Source organism: Rattus norvegicus, chromosome 7, assembly GCF_021556685.1.
Source record: "Rattus norvegicus strain SHRSP/BbbUtx chromosome 7, alternate assembly SHRSP_T2T, whole genome shotgun sequence".
NCBI classification, from domain to species: Eukaryota; Metazoa; Chordata; class Mammalia; order Rodentia; family Muridae; genus Rattus; species Rattus norvegicus.
The window spans coordinates 120,814,150-120,840,905 of record NC_141540.1 but is presented as its reverse complement, the minus strand read 5'-3'; the positions used below and the strand labels follow the sequence as shown (position 1 = coordinate 120,840,905).

The following is a 26,756-nucleotide window of genomic DNA, read 5'->3' as shown; positions in this document are numbered from 1 at the left end:
TGATACATCATTGTGATGAGCCTGAACAGCGCTGTACATGAGGTGAGGACTTGGTGCCTCCACCCCACCTCACCCCACAGCCTCAGTTCTAGAAAGGATGTTGCACATACAAGTTGCACATAGAGAAGGCTGAGCCTTACACTTACCAGACTGACAGGTTAACATCTGTATTCTTTATTGACTACAAACCGGCTGGTATTTTCTCTAGATGGAGAGCTGAGAGGGCTCAGTTCTGAAGGACCTTTGTGGTCCCTGTTAATAACAGTTCAACACTGAATTCAGTTGGCTCCCTTGGCCATATGCAGATCTGTCTCCCTAAGGGGCAGAGTCCAGACTGGTAGTTATGGCTCCTGAACATAATAGTTCTAGTGACCAGTAATGCTGTCAGGGCACAGTTAAGTTCTACTGTGGCTCAATGCTGTAAGAAGCCATAGTAGGCACTGTGCCATGCACCACCATGCTAAGGCCCCACTATTACAAAGGCACCAGCCTAAGAGACCCAGAACCACAAAGCACAGGTGAACAGTAGGAGTGAGAGGGTGGCCGAAGCACACAGCCCTTTCCTGAGCTTCAGGGTCCTCCTCAGAAACAGCAGCGAATGCCCAGCTGAGCAAGCCCACCCACAGCAGCACCACAGGCCTCCAGCCTGTCCAGCAAGCCCACCCACAGCAGCACCACAGGCCTCCAGCCTGTCCAGAGCACCTGGTTCCCTCACACGCTCAAAGAATCCACACAACCCGGAGGCAGGGATGTGTACAATGAGGAAAATGAGGTTCAAAGCTAGCTAGTGGAGCTCTATCACTGAGGAAGAGGGGCTCCTTTAGGTGCACAGGGCGGACAGAACCACGGCATGCCTGCAGCAGCACCCCCACCTGGAGGGCTGAGCAGGGAATGTGACACTGTCAACTTAGAACAAATTTTTATTGTGAATGCTGGTCTGGTCAGTCCATGGCCACAGGGCAGTGGTAACTAGAAACAGCTGGAGGGACACGGAGGGAGGGAAGGAAGAGCAGTCAGGAGCAGAGGACAAAAGAGACTTGGGAGGGGAGGCGGGGCTGTAGAGGGCCCCAGCCAGCTGCCTATTTGTCTTGGCTGAGCCTAAGGAGCACTCCAACCTGAGGCTGTGGTGCAGGGCTCTGCCCACTCTGGTCTGGGCAGCCCACCCTGCCCTAACCCAGCAGCAGTTCTTTCGATGGCCTAGAAGAGTCTGCACTGCCACCTGCCCTTGTACACCCCAAGTGGGGCATCTGGGCTCAGGCCCTTCCCTGCTATGTGGCATGGCTGTAGCAGCTGTGCTGGGGTGATGTGTGGTGGGAAAGGAGGATTTCTAGTCCTAGCTTAACTCAGGAGTACCTCCCCTCCCTCACCAAAGGAGGTACTATAAAACCCGATTCCAGGACGACTCGGACCCAGTCTGGTACCCTGGACTCCGAGGCTCAGCCAGAGACATAAGTGGAAACAGGAAGAACCTCCAGCGGGCATAGAAGCCAGAGCAGCCAGGGCCAGCCAGGCAAGCCCAGGATTGTCTCTAAGGATAAGCCCACCTAGGTCTCTGGATCAAGGGTCAAGAGTCAGAGAAGGCGGTCCTACAATGCAGTCACCACAGTCTCCACATCACAGTACCACTGAAGAGCTCGGAGGAAAAGGAGAGACAGGAGAGGCCACCATTTCCCATTAAACTCCCCAACGCATAGATTGAGGGAATCCCTGCTCTGGCAGAATCTTCTGAGCCCACAGGTCAGCCCCAAGGAAGAGCTTCTAGCTAAGAGGGGCACTAGCCAGGGAAGACAGGTGCCTGGGGCTCTGAGGTTCCCTGGACGTTCTGAGGATCTCATCGAGACAAATACAAACGGATGGAAGGACAGGCAGGCAGGCAGCTCTTGGAGGCTGGTGTCCAACTAGGACTGAAATGGAGACTGACAGGGTCAGCTGCACTTCTGCACACACCGGCTACAGGTGTGTGCAAGCACACACTCACACAGACACACAGACAAACTTGGGACAAATATATAATAAAAAGATAGAAATTAAGGGCCCAGATGTAGGAAAGCTGTGAGTGAGGAAGGTGTCAGGTGGCAAATGGTCAGTCCTCGGACGTCTAGTCCCTGCTCATTATAAATTACAACCCCCCCGGAAAATCGGGGTGTGGCAACAAGGGTGCTCTGGCTGTGGACTGGAGTGGGCGGGTGGCGGTCAAAAATTCTCTGCCCAGTTGGTGAGCAGTGGCCAGTGAGCAGTGAGGATCCCATGGGTGGTCAAGTGGACCGGGGGGACATTCAGCAGCCGCTGGCAGGAGTCACACAGGCCCCCTGGGACTTCACCTTGTGGCGCTGGCCCCCTCGTCGCCGGCCCCCACTGCTGGGCTTGGGCTAAAAGAAAGAAAGCAGGCACTTGAGAAGTGGTGGTCCTCCGAAGCAGGACCAGGTAGTGGAGCAGGCAGCAGCCCTAACCTGGTTCCTGGCAGATATGGGTTTGTGTAGTACTGGTGGGGAGCTCATCAGAGAAGCACAAAGGGAACAGGAGTCAGTGAGCACTGCTGCTCACTGGAAGGGGGCTTGGATGTCACACTGAGGGTCGAGGGGTACAAGGAGGAAGGAGAGAGAATAGGGAGGGGTGGAGGAGAGGGATACTAGTCCTGTGCAATAGTAGCAGATGCACACAGGACAGGCGTCAGGGAGACTGGTACCAGGCCTCTGTCAGGTCAGGAAAGGACTGGCAAGGACAGGCAGGTGAGCCAATGGAGTGATCGTACAATAGTGGTACAATGACCTCACGAGGCCACCTCCCTCATGCCGACAGGTGCATTAGGAGCCTCTAAGGCAGTGTCTCTCGGCTGTGTTGGGTCTCAGTCACACACAGCACCAGCATACCCACATATATTCTTATTATGAAGGGGAAGCCTTGGCTTGGCATGATGGCTCCTATGTGTGATTGACATCAGCATCAGAAAAGCTGAGGTGGATAGGAAAACTGCTCTGAGTTCAAGGCTGGTCTAACCTGCATAGTGACTTTCAGGCCAGAGTGCTATACAGTGAGAGCCTATCCAAAAAGAAAAAAAAAATCAAAACAACAAAAAAGGGGAACCTTGACATTTTTCTATTCTGCTTTATTTAATTAAAATCAAATGTCAATCAGGACCAATTAGATTACCAGGCTTGCTGCTCCCACCATCATGCCATAGGCCAAGAGAGGCCCTGCTTACCTGTGGCTGGAGACCACTGGATGTGGCAGCTTGTGTAGTCCCTAGCGAGGAAGCCTCATCTCCAGTTGAGGGGGGCCCTGCCGCTGGCACACCAGATGGACCACCTTCTTCTCGTTTGCTCAGGGGACCCTTTTTTGTGGACTGCATTTTAATCTGCTGGGGCTTGGAGTTCATGGGGGAGTTGTTGGTTGTCTGGAGGAGCTGTGGAGGCCAAGGATAGCAGGTCAGAGCTGCCTGCCCAGTTCTGAGCGAGGCAGGGCCATCCCAGAAGGCAGAGCAAAAAGGCCTCCCACCCTACTCTGAGTCCAGGACCACAGGGCAGTACTGATGCCTCAGCCTGCCTCCCCGTGCCTGGAAAGGATCCTGCCCAGCCGCTACTCCTGCAGAGAGCTCTCTGAACCTCTACCACTGTATCCTCAGCCCAGCTACCGAGCCAGGGTCTGGGTTGCTCAGAGCCTGCTGTGGACCATACTTTAACTTTAGGCCCCCTGAAGAAACATAATAAATGTCTGTCAGAAATCATAAAAGCTATCAGCTAGGAGCAACTGACTCAGAATCTTCCTTGCGGTCCAGGCTCAATCTCAAAGACAGCAGGAAAGGAGACTGGTTAGACTCCACAGGACACTACAGTGGGTGTCATAGCCTCTACCACACTGTCCCAGCTCCTCCAGGACAGACTGAGGGAAGTTTTTCAGGAAGAAAAGGCAGCCTGAGGTTCATTCCAGACTCAGATATGGAAGCCATGTCTTCCTCTAATGGGGGCAGGGGTCAAATTCTCTATCAAATGTCCCACCCAAGATCATGGGTGAAGTCCACAGCAGACAAAAGGTGAGCTCCAGAAAATCCTCAAGCACCATGGGAGCTTCCGACCATGCCATGTCCCCACGATACCCAGCACTCACTCCAAATGGATCTACCATGCTGTGGGAAGCCGTTGGACATAGTCCCAAGCAAGCCCCAGGACCCAGAGGGAGCAAGCAGCTCAGAGGCCAACTATGGCTCCCAGGCACTGTCCCATTGCCTCCTATGGAGGAGAACCATACTCCAATGCCACTGTCTTCAAGACAGTCTCCAACACTCAAGGTAGGCCTAGGGACAAATCCTGGGCAAACAAAGTCAACCCTGAAGCCCTATCCTAGAATTGGCTCAGCTCTGCCAGGGTGGGGACCAACACCTCTGTTCCACAGTGAAGACAGCTCCAGGATTCTCAAGAGGAGCTTGTGGTACTCATGGCTACTGGACTAGAGCAAACGGAAGCTTCCTTGGGTAGGTGAGGCTACCCCGTAATACCTTGGTGATGGTGCCAACAGCCTTGGTTCGACCTTCCCGGAACACCAACCGCTGGTCAATGTGCAGGTACTCAGGGGTCTTGATGAAGCGGAAGTGGACAGTGGCTTTATCTCCTGTGCGCAGACAGTCTTTATCCATGCTCAGAATTGTAGCTGTCTGCCGGATGCTCCCACAGTGCACTACCGAGAGAACCGCAGTCAGGACATGCATGACCTACCCCGTGGCCTCTGGTTAGAGCACTATCTCCAGGGCAGGACAAGAACTCTGAGGGCCGGATACGGCAGGGCAGCCTACTTTCAGATCTGATTCTGACTTTTTCACCCCTTCCCAGGCTACGTGGCAGAGCCTGAGTGCCTGCCTTTATGTACACACATGCCTTCCCACAGGACTGTGCCTTCATATCACCAGGCACAGAGTTACGCTCGACAACCCTGGCTAAATGAGTACTGGCACCTGCGGTCCCTGAGGACAGGTGTGGCTCTCTGAGCATCTGCAGAACTGAACAATGAGTGCTGCTCAGGGAATGAACTATAGGAGTGGCTTTGCTAAACAGGATAGAGACCTGTTTTGCCTGATGCTGGAGGCATTGGGCTTGGATTGAGGAGCTCTTTTGGGAGGGTGCTAGCCTAGAACCTCTGGGGTTGGTGGGACCTCGGATACCTACCCATGGCTTGGTATCGTGGACTAATTGTGGTGGGGTGGTGGAGGACAAGAATCTCAGCCTCAAACTCCCAGGAGGCCTGGGGATTCAGGCGTGGGGAAACCATCACCATGCCTTTCCGGATGGATGAGCGCTTGATCTGCAAGGAAAGAGGTGGGCATGGCTTGAGGACCGAGATGTCTTCCAGGCTTGCCTAGCCTGGTCCTAGAGAGCAACATGTCTCTCTAGGGGAGGAGACCACTCTAACTCAGGCCTGTTCCTCACTACCACCTAACGCAGACAGCTAAGCACAGCTCCTAGGAGGCAGGAAAGACTCAGCAAAGACTCAGGAACTCAGCATTCTAGCAGCTGGGCCTGAAAGATGGACCTGAAGCGCAGGCAGGCACTCAGGAAGAAATGAGCAGTGCATAACCACTGGAGAAGACAAACCGTATGCCACTTCTCGTGGCCATCTTGTCTTACAAACTACCAGCATTGACCCTAGACCCAAGGAGATGGAGAACTGAGCAGCAAGAGTGTGTGGCACAGACCTACGCATCCCAACCCTAAGACGGCTAGCACCATGTGCAGGAGGGATACGCCTCGCTAACTGCACTGCCAGCAAGACATAAATGCTCAGGCCACAGCGGGAGGAGCAGAGACACAAGACAGACTGTCTGAGATGGAAAGGTTACCAGGCTATGAGCCTCAGCCTTCTCTGTGAAAACGATCAGTAACCCATACCTTGCACCTGGAGACAGCAGACTACACCCTGACCTGTAGACCTCAGAAAGAGTTTTTGAAACTCTCACTCACTCACTCACCTTCACCCTCACTCACCTTCTTCAGTGCAAAGGAGGCTGTCTGGCCCCCCCGTACCTCCTTGACAGGCATTCGCTTGCGATGGATCGACTTGACAGCAATGGACAGGAAGTTACCCAAAGGGTCTGGGCCCAGCAGCAGTGTGTCATTCAGTTTGATCAGGCCCCGCAGTGTGGTCCCAGACACCACTGTCCCCACACCCTGCCAAAGAGTCATTCCCAGGTTAGAATAGGAGGTGCCCACTAGCCACCCACCCTGTGCAGACCTAGCCAGAGGCACTCACAGGAACAGAGTAGGTATCATCTATCTGGAACTCAGCAGGTTCTTCCTCCCTGTAGCTGGTGCGGGGGGACAGGAGGTTGAGGAACATCTTGAGCAGATCAAGGTTCTCACCTGTGACATTGGAGATCTGGAATATCGGGCACATCCTAAATGGAGAAGAAATAAATCTGTCACCTAGTCCCTTTGGCTCTACTCCTTGTGACTTACTTGTCTTGAGATCAGGAATTGCACATTCCTGAGTGCCTCATAGGCTAGATTCAAAGGAGCTGGAGTGGGGTTGTACCCAGTCCCTCACTGGACAGCTGTGAGTACTGAACACAGCATAAGACTAGAGAAACAGGCAAAATGCTAGGCTGCTCTAAAGCACAGACCAAGTCAGGAGGCAGGTGGTTCCCCTGAGGCCCTGGCTGTGGGCAAAGGGAAGGATCCATTATCGAAAGATGATCTTGGGAGGGGCAGTAGTAGAACATATCTTTAGTCCCAACAACTCTGGAGCCAGAGGCAGTTGTATCTCTGTGAGTTCAGGCCCAGCCTGGTTTACGGAGTGAGTTCCAAGGTAACACAGAGAAACCCTGTGTGGTGATTTGAGTAAGTCTGGCTCCCATAGACTTGTGTATTTGAATGCTTGGCCCATAGGGAGTGGCACTAGAAGGAAGTATGGCCTTGTTGTCACTGTGGGTGTGGGCTTATGAGGTCTCCTATGCTCAAACTACACTGAGTGTGAAAGTCTTCTGCTCCCTGTGGATCAAGATGTACAACCCTTGGTTTCTCCAGCACTATGTCTCTTTGTATGTTGTCATGTTTCCCACCATGATGATAACAGACTAAACCTCTGAAACTGTAAGCCAACCCCAATTAAATGTTGTCCTTTATAAGAGTTGTCTTGGTCCTCTTGCTCTTCCCCTCTTCCCCCTTTGTCTCCATTCTCTTCCTCCCCCCCCCCCCTCTCTCCACATGCTCATGGCCGGCCTCTACTTTTCTTCTCTCTCTCTCTCTCTCTCTCTCTCTCTCTCTGCCTTTCTCTGCCCCTCTTACCCTCTTAGCTCCCTTCCCCATGTCCTGAATAAACTCTATTCTATATCATAAAGAGTTGCCTTGGTCATGGCATCTCTTCACAGCAATTAAACCCTAAGACACCCTGTCTCAAACAAATAAGCAAACACAACAACAACAAAAAGATGATCGTGGACCAATGAACTAAAGAGCTTTAGACCGTGTTCAAGTTAATCTCTAGAACCTAGATGCATTACCATCTGGAGGAAGAGCCTACTACAACAAACGCCTGGTAAATATCTATTGAATGAAAAGACTCACTAAATAAACGCTAACCTGACCTGTGATTAGAGGGCTTTTGAGAAACAGTCTAACAAGTTAGTGAGGCATAAACAGACAGTGTTCTACCACAGGCTGCTGCCTTCCATGCTCAGGATGTCCAGAGCCCAAGCACCCTCAGAGGAGCATGAGGGTTAATTATGGTTGCCAACTTGACTGGATCTACAATCAACTGAGAAACAAGCACATGGGTGGAGTTGAGGATATTTCTGGGAAGAAGCAATTGTGTAAGGAAGTTCCTCCCCAAGGTGGACAGGATTGTAGCAGTGTAAAATGATGGGAGGTCCCCTAGTAATTTTTGGTGATGGCAGTTCCTCTAGGAGTGGTCAATTCAGAGCACTGAGCCCAGATACAAAGGAGTCCAAGAGAGAAAGCTAGGCATGGTAGCATACGCCTTAATTTTAGCACTCTGGAGGCAGAGGCAGAGTTCAAGATCTGAGTTCAAGGCCAGCTTGATCTACAAAGTTGCAGGACAGCCAGGGCCATGTAGAGAGACTCGGTCTCAAAAAAGCAACCAAACAAAAAATAAAGTGAAAATAAACAAAGAGGTCCACGGGAGAGGCAGTGCCACCTTTGCCCCCACCCTTGCTTCTTGCTAGTGAGTGCATCTACTGCTATGGCTGCCAAGGCTGTCTTCCTTCACTGACATCACAACCCAGGTTCATGGACTAAAGACCAGCAGCTCTCCAGGTATCCTTGAGGTCTTCAGCTCTAGATTGGAACCTAGGATGCATCCATCCAGCCTTGTGGATAAAGCAGCTATGAAGTTCTCAAGCTCTCCATCAAGCAGACAGCCACTGTTGGACTCGGCCTGTATCATGCAATCCAACTTAATATATCGTGTGTGGTATACATTTATTCCATTGGTTCTGTGCTTCTAGAGAACCCTGGTTAGTCCAGGAAGTTAATAACACCTCCACTTCCTAGGTAAGGACGCTGATGACCCAACTGGTACTCCAACCCGAGAGGCCAGTAATTCAGAGTGTGAGTCACATGGTAAAGGCTTAGGGGACTGCAAAGCCAACCTTCTATTCCTCCAATCGTGCCAGGAGACCTCATGCCTGATGGGCTGCTTCAGGTCTATAGCTCACTTTGTCGAGGCTGGCAGGGGCACCTGCTTAGAAGCAGGTGGTTCTCCACCCTGTAGCCCTGTCCCCATTACCTCTCAGAGCTGAAGTTGGAGGCTGTGACAATGACATCATCTTTGCTCTGCACCAAGACAGGGATCTTCCGGCAGCCTGGTGACTTCAGCAGACGCTGTAGCAGCTTCAGGGTTTCTTAAAGGGTGAAATGGAACAGAATTAGGGGACACAGCCTTCCCTCTGACCAGACAGGGTAAGACAGGTGCACTCAATGCTGATGCAAGCAGGAGACAGACAGACAGAGGAACCAGTGTAAAATGCCACAGTACCTGGAGAAGCAAAAATGATGATCAAAGGTGGGTGAACACACACTGTTAGCATTCAGAGAGCATATACATGGGTCTCTTCTCTAAGGCCATGAGTCTAGACACACAAAGTGACTTGTGTTCCCAAGGACGATGTTCTTTCCCACAATGCTCTGCTTCCTGGAAAGTCTCATCTCAGGAATATCCTGGGCATTCACCAATCTGCAGAGACCCTTTTGATTTTTGTTTTGAGACAGGGTTTCTCTGTATATCCCTGGCTATCCTATAACTCACTCTGTAGACCAGGCTACAGAGTTCTCTGTAGACAGAACTCAATAGATCCACCTGCCTCTGCCTCTGCCTCTGCCTCTGCCTCTGCCTCTGCCTCTGCCTCTGCCTCTGCCTCTGCCTCTGAGTGCTGGAATTCAAGGTGTGCACTACCACTGTTTGGCTGTAGAGAATATTCTTAGAGAACTTCTAATGGGACAGTGCTCTTTGACTTGCAGCACCAAGAAAGAGGAAAGGTGCAGAGGCCTCCTGTGGGATGATGTCACAGCTGAGGCAGGTACAGGATAGAAGGAGGCCTGTCATTGGATGAGAAGGAAGGATGGGTGGGAAAGAAGTCTGAAGGAAGAGGAGGAGACTGGGATGGAAAGGAGGAAGAGACAGGAGGGAGAGGGAGAGAAGCCATGGCAGGACAATATGGCAGGTGACGTTAAGATTCCATGCTGTACCTTTACAGGTTGTTATGAATGTTTTTAAGGGATGGATGTATATTGGGCTTTGTATGTTTAGGTGGGCAATTATATCTTATCAATTGGGTCAAAGGTTATTGTGTTATGTGGTTTACATGTGTAAATTTAAGTGTAATGGAATGTGGGGCAGCAGGTCTGGGCCACCACAGAGTTGGGATGTGTGTTTCTGGCATGGAAACCTGCCTTGGGACCTAGATAGATAAAGAGATTGCTGATGGCTCAGAGAGAGGCCTTCCGCAGTATGATATGGGATGGAGCAAAGTGAGTGAGAGGCTTTGCTGACTGAGAATTAAGATATCCAGCAGATATCTTGGGGCACTGTGGTGTAGACAGCGTTTTTATTTTTTATATTTTACTACAACAGCCTACTCCTAAGGCCTGTGTGTGTGTAAGCTTTGGTGGCTAAAGGCTACCAGACTCTTTGCCCAAATTTCTCCATACGCATCCTGCTTCAACGGTACAGCTCAGTGCCTGCTGCTGGGGACATGAAGGGGTTGAGGGAGGGGTAGCAGACTGGAGATTCCATAGATCCTGCACTTGGAACCAGGAGGGAAAAGAACAGTGGGAAATTCTAGTCAACAGCTAAAGAAGAGAGGAAGAAGTAAAAGACTTTGGCTGATGGACATCGAGGCTAATCTAGCATAGGCAAGGATGCAGAAGGTGTGTCTGAGGCTCTGAGGCAGTCAGTCCACCCTGAAATGCAGTGTCGCAACCCCAGAGGCTGATGCAGCTGGAGGCTTCATTTACCTTGAAGGATGTTGGCAGGACACATGTCAATCTTGGTGACAACCACAAAGACAGGTACATTGAGTGCCAGTGCCAAGCCCAGGTGCTCCTTGGTCATCCCCACGATGCCAGCATTGCTGCCCACCTGCCACAACAGAAAGGAACTATTAGTACAAGACAGGGATGGGTGGTTAGCGGACCCCAGCCTGCTAGTGAAAGCAGGGCAGGGCGCAGTTCATTTAATCCATTCCTGGTGATGGGACTTACACCTGAAATGCAGGTGACAAAGCCTGCAACCCCAGGCACTCAGAAGCCTGAGTTTGAGGCCTGCATGAACCAGAGTGGGGAACTCAATGACACCCTGTCTAAAAAGAAAAAAAAAGGTAGCAAAATTCTGGGGTATGGTGTAGCTTAGAGGTAGACTGTGCCTAGCACCACAGACCAGAGGTTCAGTTCTCAGTACTGAAAAAAAAAAATGAGCAAACAAAAACTCAAATCAAACCAACATCAAAAACCCCAGAGGAGGGTTGGGGATTTAGCTCAGCGGTAGAGCGCTTGCCTGGCAAGCGCAAGGCTCTGGGTTTGGTCCCCAGCTCCGAAAAAAAGAAAAGAAAAAACAAAAACAAAAAACCCAGAGGAGTTTTAGACAATAACAGACAATTGTGGTTATAGAACTGGGAAGCACAAGCACCCACGTGCCCTAAGTTTAGCATCCTTGGTCTGCAATGACCATATCACTGCTGAGCACTTTTACTTTAGAGGGTCACCTGATCTTGACATCATAATGGAACACTTGCCAGTATGAGCACACTGCTTCTCTGGGGTGGAGAGATGGCTCGGGGGTTAGGAGCACTGACTGCTCTTCCATAGGACCCAGGTTCAGTTCCCGGTATCTGCATGGTGGCTCACAACTGTCAAAAACTCCAGTTCCAAGAGATCCTATGCTCTCTTATGGCCCAAGAATACCACACATGTGGTACAAATACAAGCATGCAGGCAAAATGCTTATAAACAGAAACTAAAAAATAAATAAACCTTTGAAAAAGTGTCTCTGGCAGGCAGGTGGATCGCTGTGAGTTTGAGGCGAGCCTGGTCTACCCAGCCAAGTTCCAAACTAACAAGGGCTACACAGTAAGACCCTCTCAAAAAAAAAAAAAAAAAAGAAAGAGAGGTTAGTGTATACATGAATATGGATATGGATGTGGCCTGAGAGGGGGTAGGCATGCCACTTTGGTGTCTGGAGGAATTGTTTCTTTGAAAGATGCTTCCCGGGTATCAGGGTAGGTAGCAGACACCTTCAGCCACTGATCCATCGTGCTGGCCCTCTTCATTGCTTTTTGTGTATTATGCAAGCAAATGCTTACTAAAATAGAAGAGAGAAACTGCCACCCTGTGCCTGCCTGCCTGCCTGTGTGACACTTGGAACATGCCAGGACACCTTCACTGTGTAGCTTTTACTTGCTCCCACAGCCTGCAGGAGAATCTCCAGAAAAAGAAACTACTAGTATGTAATCCAGGCTGGCTGCAAAGCCATGATCCTCCTGCCTCCACCTCCCAAGGGCTGGGATTCTAGGCATAAGCCACCACCATGCTCAGTTATTTCTCTGCTGTGAAGTGGGAACTTGAGGGTTCTCTGGAAAGTCGGCTGGATGGTATTTTGCTGGGGCAAACACGTGAAGGAACGTTTCATTAGAGTGGACACAGGTGTGAAAGGCTAAGGCAGCCTTACGAAGGATGTTCTGCTAAAGCAAGCACGTGAAAGGACACGTGAAGGAATATTCACTAACAACATGCATGTATTGGTCTGCTTTACATTTCGTAGTTGAGCTGCACTTGTCGGAACCCCATAGAGTGAAAGGCACCAAAACCACCCTGGTGGTGTGTGCTGCAGTTTCTTGCCACTTCTGAGGACTTGGGCTGATTGGATGCATGTGCTGCGGCCAGACACGTACTGAGGCAGGGCACGTGGAGGACATGTGATGTTTGGAGCATATAAAAGGACTCCACGGAGTGGTGGAGACAGAGCTTGGCTTGCTGGTACAGCTAGCTGTACAACACTTGTGGGTCTCATGTCTTCGCTGATCTTCACTTCCCTGAGAGAGGCACAGCTTCTCCTGGTGTTCCTGCTGGTCCCTCCTGCTGACTTGAGCTGAGCCTGAGGCCTGGCTGTCTCTCTTAGGTCATGTCACTGCTGTTGCTAACCCTATTCTACTGAACTGGACTACTGGTGTATCTGTGAAGTGTTTACGAGTGGTTTGAACTGCTGCCGCCTGCTAACCTGTGAACTGAACTGCCAATTTCCAGACAACATAGACAAGAGTTATTGCACCAAAGAACCTTTGCAAACAGGTCCACCGCTCCACCAACCCCAGCCCTGCTGTGTTCTTTCTTTTCCATTACCTCTGGTGGGTGGTGAGCTACAAGGGAGGTTAAAGCATTTACGAACCATCATTAAAAATAAGGTTTGAAATAATTAAAGTTATACTGCTGTCTACAGAAGTCTAATAAATGGATGATGGCCTACAACTCAGACAGGAAAATGTGGTTTGGGGTGAAGATTACTGCGTCATTATCTTTACTCTTACAGCTCAGCTAGAAAAGGCTTGTTATTGTCTGAAGAACTTGTTAGATGCTAGTTAGCCTATGTGGTTAATCATCCTGCACACACAGTGGAGTACACTGGACCTCACAAGTAGTCCAGTTATCACACATGCTAGTTTATCACAACAGCAGCAAAAAAGAAAAAAATGGGGGCTGCAGAGACGGCTCAGCGGTTAAGAGCACTGACTGCTCTTCCCGAGGTCCTGAGTTCAATTCCCAGCAACCACATGGTGGCTCACAACCATCTGTAAAGAGATCTGATGCCCTCTTCTGGTGTGTCTGAAGACAGCTACAGTGTACTTATATATATAATAAATGAATAAATAAATCTTAAAGAAAAAAATGTTGGTTTCTAAACCCTTCATGTTTAAAAACACAGCCAGGGTGGTAGCACAGGCCTTTAACCCCAGCACTTGGGAGCCAGAAGCTGGTGGATCTCTGAGTTCTAAGCCAGCCTGGTCCACAGAGCTAGTTCCAAGACAGCCAGGGCTACACAGAGAAACCCTGACTTGAAAAACCAAAAATAAAATAAAATTAAAATAAAAAATACAATCAGGGTAGGATTTTTTTTTCTTTTTTTCGGAGCTGGGGACCGAACCCAGGGCCTTGCGTTTGCTAAGCAAGCGCTCTACCACTGAGCTAAATCCCCAACCCCCAGGGTAGGATTTTTTAAAAAACTGTTATTATTATTACTACAGGCTGGAGAGATGGTTTAGGAGTTAAAGAGTTCTGGCTGCTCTTCCAAAGGACTCAGGTTCAATTCCCAGCATCCACAAGGCAGCTCACAACTGTCTATGATCTAGTCTCTGGGGACTCTGACGCCCCCTTCTGACCACTGTGGGTACTAATACAGTGGTACATAGACATATATGCAGGCAAAATACCCAGACACATAAAATTAAGATTTAAAATTGTAAATTATTGGTATGTGTGTGCATGTAGCAGGTCAGAAGACAACTAGATACAGTCAGTTCTCTCCTACCTTTATGTGGGTGCTGAGGTCAAACTCAGGTCACCAGGTTTGCTTGGCAGGCCCTTTACTCACTGAGATATCTTCCTCAGCCTTCAAATTTTTCTTAATAGGGCTGGGGATTTAGCTCAGTGGTAGAGCGCTTACCTAGGAAGCGGAGGCCCTGGGTTCGGTCCCCAGCTCCGAAAAAAAAGAACCAAAAAAAAAATTTTTTTTTTTTTCTTAATAGCCATAGACCAATGGCCCTGTGGACTCAGAGATGCCTTTTGGTGTGGCAGCTTTCCTTAATCAAGAATAGGTGGGGTTGGGGATTTAGCTCAGTGGTAGAGCGCTTGCCTAGGAAGCGCAAGGCCCTGGGTTCGGTCCCCAGCTCCGAAAAAAAGAACCAAAAAAAAAAAAAAAAAAAAAAAAAAAAGAATAGGTAACAGCCCTTTGCAAGGTTCAAAGGCATGAGAGCAGCTGCTACAATCCCAAAAGGAATAGGCAGAGAGGGCTGGGTGTCCCTACAGCACATGCTGTTCCCTCTCTTCTCCAGTTTGAGGCTTAGCCTTGGGATCTGTTTGTGGGGCTACTTGAGCAAGTTCCCTAGGAACCGACTCCTGTGTTTACCACATGTATTAGCACAGGCAGCACTCTCTTCCTCCCGCTAGCTCCCCTGAAGCGGCACAGGAGCTGTGTGCACACACAGCGCATGTGCACACACGGCAAAGCCAAGCCTCTGCCCTTCTCCTTTTCAGTGATGGTACATGATGAGCTGCTCAAGCATCCCATCACAAGCTCTCTGGGAGCCTAGGAGCAGCGAGGCCTACTTCCCACTGTGCACATCACCAGGCGAGCACAGGGCCAGGCCCACGGCAATCCCCCAAAAGAGCTGAACCATGGCTGCCAAATCTCCCTCCCATGCTCTGAGAGACATCACCTCAGGCCCTGCTGACTGCTGTCCTTGGTTCCTGACGTGAGGTGCCCTTTTCTTCTCCAGGTTGATCTCAGAGTGCCACCTGGGGTCACCCTCTGGAAGTACCCCAAGGTGAAGGAGAAACTATTCTGAAGGCACAAAATAAGAAGAAAGGCTCTATGCCTTTCCAAAAAGGAAATCTGCAAGAGATCCATGCTTTCTATTAAGAGGCCCCTCTCTGCTTGAAATGCAGGAGAAAGGTCAAGGTTTGCCCGTGAAGACCACAGAGCTCAGAGGACAAGGGCTCCCTGAGACCCCAAACTTGCCTCCACCAGCAGGCCCCAGTCTCAGAATGATTCCAAACGTTTGCATAGCATCCTCAGATCCCCTCATGGGGGAGACCTCACACTTACCATGAGCATGCAGAAGTCAGGCAAATGGCCAGTCATGCCAAAAACAGTGGTCTTAAGGTACTTCTCGTGGCCAGCCAAGTCAATGAAGGTGATCACTTTGGAGGACTTCTCACAGATCTTTGTCCACTCAAGGCTGCCGCCGTGGCTGTCGGGCTTGTTCACCACATTGCCTTCACTGTCAAAGCCCAGAATGTCATTGCCCACGCTGCTGGTTCGACCAGATTCAATCTCATGTTTGTGGCGAAAGAGTTTTTGGCGGGCAAAGCCCCGGCCATTGTCCAGCTCCCCATGTGTTAGGACTCCCAGGAGTGTGCTTTTGCCAGCATCCACGTTGCCCACCACTGCCACCCTGCGTGGATATGAACCTGATATGAGAGCTAGTTCCTGAAGAGACGACTCAGCCAGGGACTGGGCCCTGAGCACAGGCTCACCCCAGCACTCTGGCTCAAGACTTCCCTATTCAGGATGAGCACAGCGGGGGATGTTCCTGGAGCTGTACCCAAAGAATACAAAGTTAGTCAGGAGTCCTGGCTCCTTTAACACCAGCAACCCTATAGCCCCTGCTTTGAGAACACCCCCAGTGTTATGAAAGGCACAAAGTAGCTCCCCAGCTCCCGACTTCTCCGACTTCTAGCGTCCCAAACAGACGGTAAACTGAACAAAGACTGCATGGCCAGGCCTTCTCCCACACATCCTAGATGAAATACCTAGAGAAGGAACTCAGAAACAAAGAGCAGAATCACCGAGACCACGAGCCCCTGTCTTTCCCGTCTTAGGTAGAGGAAGAGCTGACAGGCCAGTGTCACAGGCCCTACCACGTTATCTGTGAAGACCCAGGCATGCAGCAGGGCCCTGCCTGCAAGTATTCTGAGACCTTACCTGACCTCCAGGAAGTCATTGTCTCCGACTCGTTTCCTGACTAAGTAATCACGCACACGGCCACCCGATTCTTGACGTTCCCGCAGGAGGATGACGTCAGCCTCTATCTGCTCCGCCATGCTCTTCACTGTGGCGTAGGAGGCCTCCATGTCAGCCTCACTCAGCCCGTACTCAGTCCCATCTGGTGACAAGAGCCCAGACATCAGCAGGAGACGGAGTCCTGACCAACCAGCCTGCCAATACGCCAGCCAGTCAACTCTACCTAAACAGACTCCTTCCTGGCACTGCAGAGAAATAGCAACGACTCAGGCATGCACAGGGTTAATGTGGCAGGGCCATGGCTTTCCCTGTTCCCCATCAGGGTGCTGGGTAAATTCGTTCACGAGTCACTGAGCTTCTCCTTGAAGTTACGCCAAGCTTCATACTGGGTGCTGGGAATACAGGTGCCCTCAGTGAGCTCACAGCCCCAAGGGAGAAACAAAGAAATTAATTAATCTCAATTTGATTGGAGCACTACCCTGAGATCTGAAGGAAGAGAAAGCAAGACACGGTCTAGGAATGTGAAGGGAGGCTGTGGATGTGCTGACCAAAAACTGGGTTTTCAGAAGTTGAGACATCACACAAGAGAAGCAAAGCCAGAAGCATGGCAGACCATGAGCAGTCAGGGACTGAGAGCAGGCACCGTGTGTGGGGAGCAGGATGGTGTGGGGGTGGCAGTAAAGTGGAAGCTGGTATGACACCAGACTGCAGCAAACGTGGGGGTCAGGCAGGACAATAACATGGTCAGAGCGAGGAGGCCTAGAAGACCTCCTAGGCAACAAGCAGGAGGCCAGAAGCAGGAACCCAGCAAGGGAGAAATTCCAATGCCTTAGGCAAGCAAGGAGGGCAGGAAGATGGAAGGACGGTGTCTCAGAGACAGTTTTTAATTAGGATGGCTCAGGTTCTGTCTCCAGTCACCAGCTGGAAAAGGAATTGGAGCTCAGACCCCGAAGGAAGCCAGGAAAAGAGTAACTAGCGTCCTCGAGTCTAAGACCGGCAATGCCCAGGTGCTTCCGTGTAGCGCGGGGTCATCGATGTTCACCACTCCCTCAGCCCCTCTCTCAGTTCCTTCTAAGCAATCCCCATAGCAGGGTACCCTCTTCTGTTTCACCCACCAGACACCTTGCCAGGCCAAGCCTGTTCCTTTACTTCCTCTCTCTCAGGTTCCCTAAAGCGAGCTCACTGATTCTAAGGAAAGGAAAGCCACTCCTCTGTCATTGTCTCTGCCCACACTCTGAGCTACCAACTATCTCTTTAGTTCTTCTCATCACCAAGGAACTCAGAAGATAAGCCAACTTGCTGACACTCTTCCCCGGCACTGTGAACCAACTACTCCTAGAAGAGCTGCTATCACCAAACATCCAGTGGCCTCCCATCATTCTGCATGGCTACAACCCTGCCCACCATTCAGCCAGAGAGCTCTTGACGTATTCTCTGTTCCTATCACCTGAATGGCAGCCTCTGCCAGTCTGTCCACCAAAGACCCTCTTCTTCCTCCAACCTTCCCTTTAGCTATCTCGTTCTATGGCCTCAACTGTCACTGTCAAGACTTCAAAAACATTCCTCTGGCAACCCCTCCAGGCTCCACATGGAACGCAGTGGCCTACATGAGAACCCCTAGGAATCTGATATTCAGACTCACCCACTCACCCTTAAGCAGTGGCACACACATGCTCAGCACCAATACAGCACTGTACACTCCCTGTAACCCTGTAAGGCAGGCTGAGCGGTTACCTTTAACAGTGAAGTAAACAGCTTGACAACAACAGAACTTGAGAGGATGAGGCAGGAGGATCATAAATGTGAGGGAAGGAGAGGAAGGGAGGAGGGAAGACAAGCAGGATAAACAGAAACCAGATACTCAGAGCTGGGAGGCTATGGAGGGGCCATAGTGTAAACTAGGGTCCTCTGACTTCAAGCCTGGATGCTTTTCCTTCCTTGCTCCCTGTTGCTTTTTCTGTCTGGCTGTTCCTTTTCTCTGGCTGTCCCCATTCTAACAAAGACTACATTGCTTCTGCTTCTCTGCATACCTAAGCATAACCATTTCACCAGTCCAGCCCTGCCAACTACACTTCTTTATGGTGGTGTCCTTTCGCTGCCTGATTTGGGCCCATATTCTATTGAAGAATTGATCTCAGTGAATCTAGTCTGTGTGCCTTCCTCCTGTGCACAGCCCATCCAGCACAGCTCCCAAAGACACCATAGCACTTACACTGCCACTTTCACATCAAAATCTCTGTTATTTTTGTCTTTTTTTTTTCCCCCGGAGCTGAGAACCGAACCCAGGGCCTTGCGCTTGCTAGGCAAGCGCTCTACCACTGAACTAAATCCCCAATCCCCGCACATCAAAATCTCTGAATGGCTTTCCAGAACCAACAGAACTCCTTCCAGTTTCAATTCCTCTAAGCCCCTTCCCCCTTTAACACAGGCTCCCCTCTCAGCTCTATCCCAGTGCAAATGTCCCGGGGCTCATCCTAGGTCCTGGATGGTCCTGGGTCTACCCTTATTCCTCACTTTAGACAGCAGTCGATCAACATCTGTTCAGAGGCCCCACAAACACTGGCCCTCCTTGGGACATTTGCCACTCCTTGCCCTTGTGCAAAGGTGTTTTTAGACACATGTTCCCCCAACTATAGAAGCGTCCTACCTTAAGCACTCAAATGTCTAGAAAATGTAAAACAACTGGAAACAAGGGACATCAAAGGGCAGAGGGCAATGGGCAGAGGGCAGAAGGGTTCTGAATGAACAGCTGAGCTGAACTAGGGAAAACTGCCATCCTCACCAGACTATCTTCCTCCCTGCTGCTTTCTAAGCTAGGGCTAGCACCAATGTCACCTTGACCATTAGAGCTCTTGGGTGGTCACATTATCCTGGTCTAGCATGCACCACTTTCATTGTGTTAGGAGTAGACAAAAGCCAAGGAGAAAGCCAGAGTCCAGTTACTAAAGACTGCGCTACCCCTCATCAGATTTCTGCCAGCTCGCTTTTCTTTCCACAGCATTCTTCTACTCAAAGTGACAGGTTCCCAGGCTTTGGGGACACAAGTCTTAGCTTTGACATGACATTCAAGGATCATAACTGCACCCTGCCTACCTGTCCAGTACCTCCTGACCTCCAAAGCCTCCATGTTTCTGGGCATGTTGTTTCTTCTGCCCACTTTCCAGTGCTCACAGAGAAGCAGCTCCTTTGTGTGGCTGTTGCTGACTCCTGTGCCCCTTGATGTGCCATCTGCCACCCCACTCATCACTAGGGTTGATCAGGCGGATCTGGCTGGCTAAGCAGGAATGCTCTCCCTCTCTCAGCGTTCCGTGTGTCCATCCAAAAGCTGTGCTCAGTTGAAGAGGACAACCTTCCCTGACAGAGAACCGCTCTTCAGTCATGGGTATAATGAAACAACTGTGCTCCCTGCCGGAAGCTCCAAACGAGCTGTCATGTCATGACTTCTAAGAAACAGTTGAGGTTCTTTTTGCAAAGCAATCCCATAGTAAATCAGCTACAACGCTGTACCCTGAAAACCTGGCAGTGCTAACACTAACGCCTCTGTGCCAAGTGTACTCCTGGAGTGCGCACACCACTCTCACTGGGGCACTGTGGGATCATTACTCATATTTCCCTACTATTTATTTATTTTGAAAGATTTGAGTTCTAATTAAATGTATGTGTGGGAACGGGCACGTGAGTGTCGGTGTCCAGTAGGTATCAGATCCGCAGGACCTAGAGTTATGAGTGGCTGTGAGCCTCCTAATGTGCGTGGGAACTGAACTTGGGACCCCTTGAAGAGCAGTACACACTCTCCAGCTCCGTATTACCTGCATTTTAAGGTAAAGGAAAAAGTTAGCAGGTACACCCAGACCTGCCAGGCTCCAAACCCCAAACCCCTGGATCATTACTGACTTGCTTCCTAAAAATGAACCTTAAATGAAGGATATACAGGTATAACACACAGTCCCCTGGATTGTGTACATGGTTTTAATTTATCTGGGAAAGATTTTTTTTTCCCCCAGGAAGGTCTCGTCTCCACACTACAGTGGAAGACCCTGGTGGAGGGGTAAAGCACCTTCACACAGACAGGAAAGCCTAAAGCTGAAGCTGACCTCTGGAGGCCTTGTCACTGATTCAGCCCTGTTTGATGCTCGACTTGTTTAACCAGTTCAGATCTCTCTGCCTCCAAAGAATCCAGCAGAAGGAGTCACCAAGATGATGTGTGGCTAATGGTAGGGTATGCTGGAGATGGGCCAGTGAGTATCTGACATCTTACCTTCTGAAGGAGGGTTAATTAGATGTGAGTTGGTGGGTATGGTAAATTTCAGACTACATTAAAGGACGGGAGAAAAATTTTGCATGGCTTGGGAAGCCCACAGCTGGGTCAGTGGTTAAGAACACTGACTATTCTTCCAAAGGTCCTGAGTTCAATTCCCAGCAACCACGTGGTAGCTCATAAACATCTGTAATGGAATCTGATGGCCTCTTCTAGTGTGTGTCAGCTGCAGTGTACTCATATAAATAAAAATAAATAAATCTTAAAAAGAACTCAAAGCCAGCCTAGATTATAAGGCAAGACCATCTTAAAACAAATGAACAAATAAATAAATAAATAAGAAGTCTGGGTCTTTAAGACTTGCTCTGCCACTTGTCAAAACTGACCTTTATGTGGTTTCCTACAACGCAGGAAGTGACCTATGAGTGGTTTGTCTTCTTTTTTTTTTTTTTTCTTTCTTTTTTTTCAGAGCTGGGGACCGAACCCAGGGCCTTGCAAGCAAGCGCTCTACCATTGAGCTAAATCCCCAACCCCTGTGGTTTGTCTTTTTAAGGTAGACCAGAGATGTACCTGATAAGCTTACCTGAGGAATCAATAATTTTTTAAAGGATTTATTTATTTATTATATATAAGTACACTGTAGCTGTCTTCAGACACATCAGAAGAGAGCATCAGATTCCATTACAGATGGTTGTGAGCCACCATGTGGTTGCTGGGATTTGAACTCAGGATCTCTGGAAGAGCAGTCAGTGCTCTTACCCACTGAGCCGTCTCTCCAGCCCCGATGATTTCTTGTCACCAAGTACACTGGCCTTTTCTGAACCTGCTGCCCAGCAGCACTTGGCAATGCTGACTGGCACCCTCCTCCCTTGACAGGTGACCCCTTAGTCTATCTCTTTTTTTTTTTTTTTTTGGTTCTTTTTTTCGGAGCTGGGGATCGAACCCAGGGCCTTGCGCTTCCTAGGTAAGCGCTCTACCACTGAGCTAAATCCCCAGCCCCCTAGTCTATCTCTTGAACCATGCTTTTTTAGGCGTAGGGTTAGCAGGAGTGGGAAGAGAAGGGAGATAAGGTGGCAGGCATAGTGGGATTCAGAAACCAAGACTTTGCCCCTGGTTGTCCTCTTTCCTCCTTGGGGTGGAGGATCAGCTTTATTATTCTTCGTTGTTTGGCTTTTCATTGCTGGGTATAGAGCACAGGGCCTTGAGCACACTAGGTGAGTCTTTGACTGCTAACCTACAAGCCCAGGGAACCAAAATTTAAGTACCCAGAAGAACTTTGGAAAGTATCAAGATTTGGACGATCCCACACACACAGGTTAAGAAGCTGAAGAACAGAGGTTTGTTCCTGCCAGCGCTGAGGCTTCAGCCAGCCTGACATAAGTTCGGCAATGAGGTGCTGCCTCTGAACCACACCTCCAGCCTTTCTTATATTTTTATTTTTAGACAAGATGGTTTGGAATTGGCTATCCTCCTGTCTCAGCCTCCTGAGTGGTAGGATCACAGGCCTGTATTCCCAAGCCTGGCCGAAGGCCTGTAAGAGCTCCTGAACTCAGTCTCAGTCTGTCAAAGAACTCTCCTGTGCCTTTCTACAAGTCTGCTAAGCAAAGAAAACTGCCCTAATGATGCACACAGGCCGGCCTGGGCTTCTTGCAAGCAATTCTCAACAATTTCAGTTTTCATTTCAGCAAAGACAATGTTGTAGTAAAGATGAAGGCAGTAAGTAGGTTACAGCATTATGAGTGACTGGAGGGTGGGGCAGGAGCTGGACAAAGGCAATTTCATAATCCCATCTGGGACTCTAACATGGGGTCAGCCTTTTTCTAAAGCTGTAAGCTCCATTACATTACAATGAACAAGTAAGTTGGAGGACAATAATCATAATGGCCCCTGACCGGATCTGGGCGCAGGGAGGGACCTCTGTTATCACAGCTATCCAGACAGCGCAGTCAGTGTGGTCTGGGCCAAAGTAGCTCAATGGAAGGGAGGAGTCCTGAGTGTCCTTTCCTTGGTGGGTTCAAGAAGAACCTCAGAGACTCTCAGCCAGGTAGGAATCAGAAAGCAATAGGAACCATAGACAGGGCCTGGAGAGGAAGCAGGATTAGTTCTAGACCTAGCTAGGACCTACTCCCTTACCTTATATAAGAGGTTTCCTTGCTTAAAGCTTCAATTCCCTGTATGCCAATAAGGAATCCTGAAGTGGAGAGGAAGTATCTCTAGGGCCCCCTGGGGAAGGAACATGGACACTCCCCTCCCCTGAAATTTGTCCTGACTGCTAACACAGGAACTGGTGTTCAGTCGCTGGTCCCTCCCTCCAGACAGTTCTGCAGATACTACAGTGTAGCCATACAAGAGATACATGAGAGAAAAAAGGTGGTGGTGGGGAAATGAGCACTAAATAATTGTTTCAAACAAAGGAAAGGAAAACTATGCTCACCTGATCCCTGCCCAATGACATATATGGTCTCTCCGCATCCCTCGTCCATCCTCTCCCACATCTGCCGAAGTAGACTGTCATACTGCTCTGATGTAGGGCTCACTAGAACCAGCTAGAAGAGAAACCAACAGCCTTAGAACCATACTCACTAGAAAATGCCACAGCCAACAACCTGACCGAAGACCCTGACCAAACCCCAGGGCACCCTAACGGAACACAGCTGCACAGACCCCTCACACACTCGCCGTCTCTCCTGGAACAGCCTTATATGATCCAGGACGAGAGGTGTACCCAGCCTGTTTCCTGTTGCTTCACAAGAGGATTAGTTCCCTGACCGGGAGAAGACAGTATGACGCTGCGGGAACGCTGTCCAGCAGTGCTGTGCACCTCTGCACGGCCTCCTGCCTGCGGTGTGCATCAGGAAGTTCAAGGATAGATTGCTCACTCACAGCCGTGCCCTCCACCCACAGCCCGGTGCTCTCATGATAACAAGAGAATTCTGGTCTACCTTGTCTAAGCTTTCTTGTTCACTACAGTGAAAACTGCCTGCAGAAGGCCATCTTTGTCAACCAAACCCTGCTGCCACTAAGGTTAGTGTTATTAGAACCACAGCTGGGCAAAACCTGTCAATAACAAAGTATCAACCACTTGCTTGGGGAGGCCATTGCCACGAGGCAAGTAGATTTCATTCTCTAGCCATGCCTATGTGACCTTGGACAAAGAACTTAACCTCTCTGAATCTCAATCTTCTAGGGAGTAACATATAAGGCATCTGGGCTGGCTCAAGTCTGTAATACCAGCGCTGGAGCACCTGAGGCAGGAAAACTGCCATGAGTTTGAAGCCAGTCGGGGCTATAGCATTAGAGCCTGTCTCAAAACAAAACAAAGAGCATCTAGGCCAGGCTCAACTAACATGCATTTATCCTCAAGAGGTCAGTTCTTCAAAAACTCTGCGTGAATTTCACACCATTAATCATTAATTGTTTTTCTTGCTGGAAGCTCTCAAGAGCCTTAGCCTCCCTCACGTCACCGTAGTGAGGGTATACATATCTAATGTCTATTCTTTTCAGGACTTACGTCTATTCAATTCACCCTTCTCTCCTCCACACGGTCAGCTTTTGTTTTCAAAATACACACACACACACACACACACACACACACACACACACACACACACACAATTTCAAAGGATTTCCCCAGCTGCTTGATGAAGTAACAGTTCCTTACTCAGGGCAATTAACTAAAATGGTCAAAAAGGTACCACCCTCTTCACAACTCTGTCCCAATCTCCCACTAGGCTTTCAGGTTTCTTCAGCTCCCTGACCATGTGACAGTACACTTCCAACAGGTCCATTTGACTCATCGGGGCTTATAATTGTAACCCAGATACTGCCAGTGTTACATTGTCTCCCGCATCTTGGCTGGAGGTCTTCCTGAGCTTGGCTACCCTTATTCTACTATTAGAAGTACTGGACAGGACCATCACTACAAAAAGAAGCTTCTAAGCTTCCAAGGGACCAGCACAGACTAGAAGGAGAAAGAACAATTGGGAATTGCTTACTTGGGTCTCGGGTTCTTTTCAGCTTAGAGCCAAGTTTTATATAGCAGTGCCATCATGAGATGTCACATTTTCAAAGCACCATAAAATCTCCCATCCAAGTAGTAATCAGACCAGACTCTGCTTAGCCTCTAAGATCAGACAAGCGAGATCAGGCTCGTTCAGCATAGTATGACCACAGACATCAAAGCTCCATAAAACCTCTAGTGTAATTATCCTACGAAGGGCAGGGGGTGGGGCTCCTCTATCTTCCATCAGCTGCTTTTTAATCCACACAGGGGATCCTTCTATCTAGTCCAAACATTTACTGAGTCTTTGGTATGCATCTGATACTATAATGGGTCTTAACATTCACTTCTAATTTTTGCAACACATCTGCACTTTCTTGATGGGATGGCTGGAGAACAGAGAGGTTAAGAAAGTGTCTTAAGGTCAGAGCCTTTTAATGGCAACAGTCGGAAGGGAAGCCCTTGACATTAGTTTCTTTAGTGGTGTTAGACACTTTCTAAACATCAGTAACATCTTATAGCTACTTTCTTATTTTCCACAATGCCAAGTAAATGGTGAGATCTTAACTTCTGCCTACCTTCTCAACAATGCAGAAGATGCTATTTAAAGATGCCCTTCCATACTCCATGAATACAAGAGGTGGCTCCACTCCTAGGTGGCTAGGTGCTTATTTTTTTAAAAATTTATAACAAGGCAGGGATGGGGGAAGGCGCCGAGTACCACGGTGTACATGTGGACATCAGAGGACAACCTGTGGGAGTCAGTTCTTTTCTTCACTTGGTGGGTCCAGGGGATCGAACTGAGGTCGTCAAACAAGAGACAAGCCCCTTTACCTGCTGAGCCATCTTGTCAGCACCATCTTTTTATTTTATTTGGGTGGACACGGAAAGTGGACACTCCTTGGACATCATTCTCACCGACTGAGCAACTACTTTCTGTTTCCTTTCCAGAGACCAGGAAGAGAAACGGCTGCCACCCCTTAGACTGGCTACCTGTCTTCGCGAGTATCCCGCCCCCTGCCCAAGCCACCTTGACACTTGGTCCTCTGGGACGCTCCTAGAAGAGGAAGACCCTGTGTTTCAGGGACCCCTCCTGGGGAAGGAGGGCTGGTCCACATAGGGACAGGGACGCAGGGCGCGCGGCTGGAGTCGGGAGCCCGGTTCCACGTGGCGGAGCCAAGGGGCAGCGATCGAGGCGGGAGCGGGAAGCGCGGGAGGCCGGGTGGACACTGCCGGGTGCGGAGAGTGGGCCCGGGCCCCGCACGTCCCAGAGAGCGGCAGGTGGCCGGGTTGAGTCCCTGGGGCGCTCCTGTGAGCCGCGCCACTGGACAGCCGGCTGCCTGCCGTCGCCTCGGAGACCGCCCGGCCCCTCCGCGTACCCCTGGCCCCGCCGCCGTCTCCCAGGCCTACCTTGCTGGTGAGGTCCAGCTCCGGCTCGCCGTTGAGCGCCTCGCCGTCCTCGCTGCAGTCGGAGTCGAAGCCGCCGTGGAGTCGGGCCGCGGCCGCGGCGGCCCGGGCCGCCCCCGGAGAGCTGGGCTCGGGGGCGAACATCGAGGCCGGCACCGGCGAGTCCACCGGGGAGCGACTCCGCTCCGCCGCCATCTTTAAGAACTTAGGCTAATTCGCAGCCGGCCGCCCGCCCTCCCTGCCTGGCTCATTTAACTAATTTATGCTGGGTACCGCCCCCTTGTTGGAATAATTTATGCGCAGCTTCCCCCGCCTCTCGAAGGTGTCTCGTATCTCTGGCAGACACAAGCGACCCAGTCTCTCAGCTACCAATCGCTGCAGTTCTCTCAAATACCTTAATGAATAATTAATGAGGCCCAAACCCCAACAACAAACGTCGTAGTCGTCGAGAGCCTTGGTCCCACCTCTGGTGGGGCCAACACAGCGTGCATGCTACCTGCCTGGAGCCTTCCCGCCAACGGGAGCGAAGCAGAGGTTTGACTGACTTGACAGCAATCCAATGAAAAGAGACAGCATTGCTTTCCACCTCCCCCCCACCCCGACTCCGGCCCCCTTTCTTTCCAGAGGCGGGGCCAGCTTCCAAATCACACAGCAAAACAGTCCCGCCTGGAGCCTCATGATGGACAAGGGCGGGACCCAATCTTATCCTTCCTAGGTCCCGCGCGTTTGGCCGCCGCATATACAGATAGTAAACTGCAAAATGAGCCTGGCACTCCGAATGATTGAAGGCGGTTGCTGCAATACTATGTCCGGCGTACTGGCATACGCAAGGCAGTTTTTATAGTAGAATCGATGCTA

At 50.1% G+C, this 26,756-nt stretch overlaps 1 protein-coding gene across 1 annotated transcript; it reads right to left on the bottom strand.

Moving 5' to 3' along the window:
- Nucleotides 1-1,679: 1,679 nt before the first annotated feature.
- Nucleotides 1,680-26,133, bottom strand: Gtpbp1 (GTP binding protein 1). Its single transcript, NM_001199315.1, has 12 exons — nucleotides 25,902-26,133; nucleotides 22,926-23,037; nucleotides 16,195-16,375; nucleotides 15,316-15,664; nucleotides 10,458-10,581; nucleotides 8,731-8,845; nucleotides 6,238-6,382; nucleotides 5,973-6,155; nucleotides 5,157-5,292; nucleotides 4,493-4,671; nucleotides 3,203-3,403; nucleotides 1,680-2,369 (listed from the first exon to the last, which is right to left on the bottom strand). Exons 1-12 carry the CDS (start codon nucleotides 26,091-26,093, stop codon nucleotides 2,277-2,279), a joined length of 2,010 nt encoding a protein of 669 aa, NP_001186244.1. The 5' UTR covers nucleotides 26,094-26,133; the 3' UTR covers nucleotides 1,680-2,276.
- Nucleotides 26,134-26,756: the final 623 nt, after the last annotated feature.